At 38.5% G+C, this 6,938-nt stretch overlaps 1 protein-coding gene across 1 annotated transcript; it reads left to right on the top strand.

Moving 5' to 3' along the window:
* The first annotated feature begins 4,374 nt into the window (after positions 1 to 4,374).
* On the top strand, positions 4,375 to 6,496 carry lsm6 (LSM6 homolog, U6 small nuclear RNA and mRNA degradation associated). The gene is made up of 4 exons (XM_056271807.1): positions 4,375 to 4,526; positions 4,948 to 5,046; positions 6,040 to 6,153; positions 6,347 to 6,496. Exons 2-4 carry the CDS (start codon positions 4,953 to 4,955, stop codon positions 6,379 to 6,381), a joined length of 243 nt encoding a protein of 80 aa, XP_056127782.1. The 5' UTR covers positions 4,375 to 4,526; positions 4,948 to 4,952; the 3' UTR covers positions 6,382 to 6,496.
* Positions 6,497 to 6,938: the final 442 nt, after the last annotated feature.

A 6,938-nucleotide genomic window follows, 5' to 3' on the forward strand; every position in this document is an offset into this window, starting at 1 on the left:
TAAATCTCATACATTCGCTTCAGCTCATTTCGAGAACTGTATATAGAAATGCGAATATAAGGCAGCTCTCCTAAATCATTTCAGCTAGGTGTTTGACAAAGGTCTAAAGGCTGGAGCCAGAGCCTGGAATCGCATTGGATAACCTGGCCTGCAGCGGCTGCATGCACATTTATATATAGTGAGCATGAATCTGGGTGTTAGAAGAGGTGACTAGGTTCCAATGCTCATTTTTGATCAAGGCGACACTCCCCCCATCATTTCCACACTATTACCCCCATGCAGTGTGGGGATTAGGGAGCGGGAAGGGGAGGAGAAAAACTACATGCCGGCAGCCAATCTGGATTTCATTTGAAAACTCCCTTGAGGTTTTTCCATTATCCCCCCTCCATATCCAACTTGACCCCGTAGAGAAAGCCCTGGTCCACAAAGGTCAGCCTAGTCTAGACTCTCCTCTCCTCGCCCCTCCATCCTCTTCCTCGAAAAAGCCTGCGGCAACCGAGGGATCCCCCCTCCCCTCGCATCTGACACCCCTCGGTCTGACCCACCCCCCAAGCCTGTTGAAGCTGCCTCTGTAATCTTTTCATTTTTCCTCCACTCCCTCTCAGGTCTTTGGAGGCTTAGAAAGGTGAGGCGGGTTGTACCAGCAAATCAACTGTGCCACTGTCCATCTGAGCTCACCAGCATCTTGAAGGCAGGGTGAAAACAGTCCCATCTGGCATAGTTGGGCAGCTATTACGAACGCGTTACTGTTTTCGGAGGAGCCGTGGGGTTATTCCAAGGCTCTTGGTGAGAGTGGATTGCCTGCGCTGAGTAAACAGGAAATATTTTGTGTCCCTATATCCAGTCAGCACTATACAATTAATGCACAATCACTTTTGAACGGTCGGTAAGGTTAAGTTGTCTTCTTTTGTGATGTAGAGTTGGACAGAAACATTCTTCGTCCTTTGCCAAGCAACAGGCAGAACTGTGAATAAAAAAAGCTTGTGAAATGCCTTCTGTATCTGTACTGCTTGTTTTTATTCAGTATCACTTAACAAGCCAAGCAATTCGCACTTTTCCAGTAAAGTCAAGTGTGTGTGTGTGCGTATGTCAGCTCTTTGTCATATCATTCTGTATTTATTTACCACAGAATAGGCATGTATTGTGTTCTACTACTGGGAAATCTGATTTTTTTTCTTAAATGAATGATTGCTTTGATAGAAAAACACATTAGATCACATTTTTCCCTCTTAACCCTCCTTAAGGATGTGAACTCAGGCAACAAGGGAAAAAAAATACTCATTGAATATTCATTAACTTGTGCCTAGGTGTGTACACGGCTCTTAACCACACTTGTTTATGACTTAAGGACTTGTAGCGCTGACCTTAGTTTAACACGGCACCAGATACCAAATTAACCTCTAGCCTCCTCAGGGCTACCAATGCCCTGCTAACAAGCAAACTGTCTGGATGCGCCAGAAGTGCTTTATGATTCTGTCTCTCAGGTGCATGGCCTCTTCCGCCTGTGAACAAAAGACAGGTTTTTCTTCCCCCATCTTTCTTTTTGGCTACTCAAGATATTTTTTTCCCTATGTGTTATAGTCACACCCCAACTAACAGGGAATGTTCTCGCAACATTTTGGCAAGGTTTTCTCAAAGTCATGAACAAATATTCTTCCATTGGTCTTTAATAATGTTCTCAAAACGTTAGCACAAAAACATTTATATATCATTCATGGAATGCTTTTTTTTCTGAAACATTTTAGTTGGACAGTCGTCATTTTTAAAAGTGTTATTGATTTAAGATAAAATGGAATGTTCCCTTAAAGGGTTAGTTCACCCAAAAATTAAAATTCTGTCATTAATTACTCACCCTCATGTCGCTCCAAACTGGTAAGACTTTCGTTCCACTTTGGAACACAATTGAAGATCTTTTATTGAAATCTGAGAGCTTTCTGTCCTGCCATTGGCTGCTACGCAACTGACAAAATGTTTCAAAAAGTTAATATAGAGATTGTAAAAACTAATCCATATGAATTGATCGGTTTAGTCCAAATATTTTTGAAGAGACTCGATCGCTTTATATGATGAACAGATTTATTCACATCAGTGGCGTAGCCAGAATGTTATTTTTAAGGTGTCATCTAAAAATGAGGGGGCCACAATATATATATATATTAGGAATTGTCAGACACCACTTTTTCCAGAACAAGTCCAATTCCAACACTTTTATTTTTGGCACGATACCTGTATTTTCATTGCATTTTTAACTTTGAAAAATATTGGGCAGAGAAACCAAAATAATATGAATCAAATGTGTTGGCTTAGCAAATAAATATTTCCTTCGGTTATTTCCATGCCTAATTATGCCTGTCAAAATGTATTGTAGGAGCTACTGTTACTTTCACTGTTCATATTATTGCTCTATCATATTTTATCTTTAATTTAATAGCAAAGTGAATAATCTGAGCTGCTCCAACAGGGCTCAACCAGTCAAGAGCAGCGAGTGATTTCTGTCTTTTGTTAGATTAATATTGATGACTAAGACAGCAGTAGGTTTATTAGGCTGCTGTCACTTTAAGAGCTGCTCATATCCAACATACCAACGCTATCTCACGACCAATTCATACGAATTCGTACAAGTGATTAAAAGGTGGCTAATTCGTACGAATTCGTACGACCTCACTCTAAACCCATTTGTCTAAACCCACGTGATGGGTATAGGTTTAGGGGCCGGGTCAGGGGTAGGTCATTCGTACGAATTCATACGAATTAGCCACCTCGTAAAATTCGAATTGCCGTGAGATCAGGTTGAACATACTGTTACACACACGTTTTCTTTTTAACTGTTTAAGTTAACTTTAGACATAGCAGACTATGTTTCACAAGGATACTTGCCTATACGGGCATTTTGACATAATTTCCTGTGAATTTGTCCGTTAAAGCTCAGGAAAACACGAAAGAGAACTTGATTTAATAGGGTATTTTTTGTGCTGTCTAAGGCAGCTTTCAGGGCGCACACTTCGGATGCTTGCGCACAGAAAACTTCCTGTTGAAAACCCAAACATCATTTGATTATTGTACCGCCTTTCTAATGTAGGCAACCACTTGTTATACATAAATCATGTAACAGTTCATGTTTTTGAACAGACATCACAATGTAAATGAGGGGCTACGCTACTGATTGACATAAACATTGATCAGCGAACATAAGCAGAAGCTCAACCGAACCTGCTTGACGCATGATAACAAACCTCATTGGTTCTTACTGAAGCTCAAACGTGCTGCGTAACACACGAGAATGAACATCATTGGATCTCGCACGTCAAGCAAACATGCTTGAGCTTCCGTTTACCACAACTGTTGATGAGATGAGTTGGTGAATGTTTATATGTGAATAAATAAATTATAAATAAATTATATCTGCTTATTATATAAAGCCATCGTGTCTCTTCAGAAAATTTTGACTAAACCGCTCGATTCATATATGGATTCGTTTTACGATCTCTCTATTAACCCTTTGAAGGGTCAAAGTGGTAGTTGCATAGACTGTCAATGGACGGACAGAAATCGAGATGGTCCTCACTGCAGAGCATGAAATCCACGGGGAGGAGTCGGATCCAGATCCAACTCCTCCCACCTTACATATACCTAAACCTACCCATCTCCGCCCCCTGATCCCTAAACCCACCTCTAATCCCTAACCCCACCCCTAATCCTACCCATCTCCACCCCTTGGATCTTGATCCGACTCCTCCCCGTGGATCTGATGTACTGCATTGAGGTGCTACTGGAGAAATCGCTCAGATTTCATCAAAAAGATCTTGATTTGTGTTCATAAGAAAGAACTGGAATGACATGAGGTTGAGTAATTAATGACAGAACTTTCATTTCGGGTGAACAATCCCTTTAACATTCGCATAACCGAGAAAAAAAAACACCTTTTTAAAACATTTAAAAAACTGGATGTTTTGAACATTCAAGAAACATTTAGAAATAACGTATTCATAACCTTATGGGAACATTAGCAAAACATTCTTACCATATTTTATTTTAACTGATCTCAGCTATCTCTACACAATTGGCTTACACTATCTATCTATCTATCTATCTATCTATCTATCTATCTATCTATCTATCTATCTATCTATCTATCTATCTATCTATCTATCTATCTATCTATCTATCTATCTATCTATCTATCTATCTATCTATCTATCTATCTATCTATTATATATATATATATATATATATATATATATATATATATATATGTCTGTATATATATATATATATATGTCTGTCTGTATAATACAACAAAAGCGAAGCTTCCCAGTCTTCACTACCCCTGCCTTTGGATCGTTTTCCCCTACGCATTCTTATCAAAGGAGATAATGATTCCTCGGCGGCTTCCGTACGCTGGATTTTTATCGAAGCATCTGATTGGCTGCGCGGTGTAAACACAGTGGAAATAGAAAAAGCGCTTCAGTTCATTGGTCAACAGTCACTCAGTCGAAACGTGTGGCAAACGTTGTAAAACGAATTAGGTGAGTGACTAGTTTATCTTCTTTAAATAGACAATTGTACTTGACCTTTGCGGGGGTTTAAATTATTTGCAGTACGGTAGCGCGTGACATGCACAATGAGTTAATTGTGTACCACATTGGATTGTAATGCTAGCAGGCTAAGTTAGCCGCTCATGCTAAATGTACACCGGTAGTGTCCAGATATTCTAATCTAAACAGTCCAAACCTCAGCACACTACAGCGGTTTAAATCATTAGTTGACTGGTTCAGTAAAAAATGTGTTTAGTATATTCAGTAAGCGATAAACTGATGTTACGATGCTCTTCTTTTTACGGTGTTACACTCATCTTTGCTAACAATACAGGCAGCGTACCATTTCTTGAATCGATGATAATATAATGTCAGGTATTGATTTATAATTACATTTTCTCTATGTTTTCAGTAAAAATGAGTCTCCGGAAGCAGACACCAAGTGATTTCCTCAAGCAGATCATTGGGAGACCAGTGGTGGTGAAGCTGAACTCTGGTGTTGATTACAGAGGTACAAGCAGAAACATGTCTTTGTTTTATCAGAGTTATATTTCTTTAATCAAGGCTGTATGTTTGGTTTAACGTTGGTGGGGACATCATGCAAGAAGGCAGGGGCAACTCCTAGATTAAAAAAGGTAAACAGACCTTGATTATATTCAGAATGTTGTAGATGGGCATTGCGGGCAGGTTAATCTAGTAATATAGGGGGAGAAAACAACACAATGACCTCATATCAGTGTCCTTTCTTATATATTTTCTGTTGCATCATATTAAATATAACTGCAGACATATCCTGTTCTTGATCTGAGGCTTTCAGTCTGAATTCTCCCTTTACTAGTTGTACAAACCTTAATTTTCCCCCCCTTTATTACAGTAGTTTAAACCATTTTGACTCGCCAATATAAGAAGGCCCCATGATGTTTCCAGTGATTTACTGAATAATGATTATAAGGTTTTACTATACATGAGTTTTACAATTTTAGAAATAACTTTTAAAATTAGGCTACCTCATATATCCACTGGAAACTCTGTTGAAGGGGTTTACTATCAAATCAAATTTAGTTGTTTTAGCTTATTGTAATGCTTCTTTTGTCTTATTTTAAGTCATCTTGAGCCCCCATGGATGTTTTCTGAGAACAATCGCTCTAGTAAGTGGCGGTCATAAATGAGAAAAATGTTTTTCATCAAGGAATGCTACTCTACAAATAGCTACTTTTTTTTATTATTTTTTTTATCTGCCACTGTTACATATATACATCCACTGAATAACATATTCAACTTTAATTTCTGTAAAAATGTATGTGTGGTCAAATAAGTTTGACTTTGAGCTCATGACTTCTGGCACCTATGGAAATAATTTTTATCCCTGGGCCACATCAACTCAGTTTAAACCTTTTCTAAACTGGAGCAGTTGCATAAGTGCACCAAGTCCTGCCTGCGCCCCTGATCTTCTGCCAAAATTCTCTAAAAAGGCACATTTGAAGTGACCATGTCTTGCCCACAGGAGTCCTGGCCTGCCTGGATGGCTACATGAATATCGCTGTGGAACAGACAGAGGAATATGTCAATGGCCAGCTGAAGAACAAGTATGGAGATGCATTTCTCAGAGGAAACAATGGTATGTAATGTCTGTATGTTTATCTCGTGTTAGTGCTGTTTCCTTATTTGTTTTTATAGTGTTTCTGTTATTGAGAGCTACCTAAGCAGGCCCAGTAATGCAGTTTCCAAATCTGTCTGTGAGCACGTTCTAAAAACGTCCACTTTTATGGATGTTTTGTATACTAAAGTTCATTGTTTTCTTTGTCTTCTAGTGTTATACATCAGCACCCAGAAGAGGAAGATGTGAAGCCATTTTACTTGTTTCTTTATTCATTGTTAGATAAGTGACATGTTTAATATTCATAGTTCTTTGTTGGCTAACAATAATGTCTAAGTTTGTTTCATGTTTTGTAACACACAATGTGGTAAATCATTTGTTTTTCAACAATAAATTTTGTTTTCCTGATTTATCTGTTTCTGACATGCTTCTATGTATATTTAAATAGTGATAATTCAGTCGTAAGGAATTGCTGATTAGCACTTTCGAGACTGGGGGTTGATCAAGGCACATTCATCTACATATTTCATATTCACTGCTTAAATATATCTGCTGTTTCACATTTGGCCTACTATAGCCCTCTGTTGCATGGTAATGTTTTTTGTTTTCAAGTGAATCAATAGTTTTTGAACCCTGATCTGCTTCTGCTGGTGTCGTCTGCCCCTTTCTAACCTCTCCGTCTACATTAGGATGCCCTGCCCCTGATAAATTTACAAACAATCCTGGCACTGTGATACTTCATTAGGCAAAGGTAAAATAATGATAAACGTATGATGATTCGTTAGGTTCCAAATGAGCGGATTGGA

Source organism: Rhinichthys klamathensis, unplaced genomic scaffold, assembly GCF_029890125.1.
Source record: "Rhinichthys klamathensis goyatoka isolate OS25496 unplaced genomic scaffold, OSU_Roscu_1.1 h1tg000325l_1, whole genome shotgun sequence".
In the NCBI taxonomy this organism is placed as follows: domain Eukaryota; kingdom Metazoa; phylum Chordata; class Actinopteri; order Cypriniformes; family Leuciscidae; genus Rhinichthys; species Rhinichthys klamathensis.

Coding starts and splice junctions, on each gene's coding strand:
- lsm6 (XM_056271807.1), top strand. CDS start 4,953: ATGAGTCTCCGGAAGCAGACACCAAGTGATTTCCTCAAGCAGATCATT. Junction 5,047..6,039: donor CTCTGGTGTTGATTACAGAG/GTACAAGCAGAA, acceptor TCTTGCCCACAG/GAGTCCTGGCCTGCCTGGAT. Junction 6,154..6,346: donor ATTTCTCAGAGGAAACAATG/GTATGTAATGTC, acceptor TTTGTCTTCTAG/TGTTATACATCAGCACCCAG.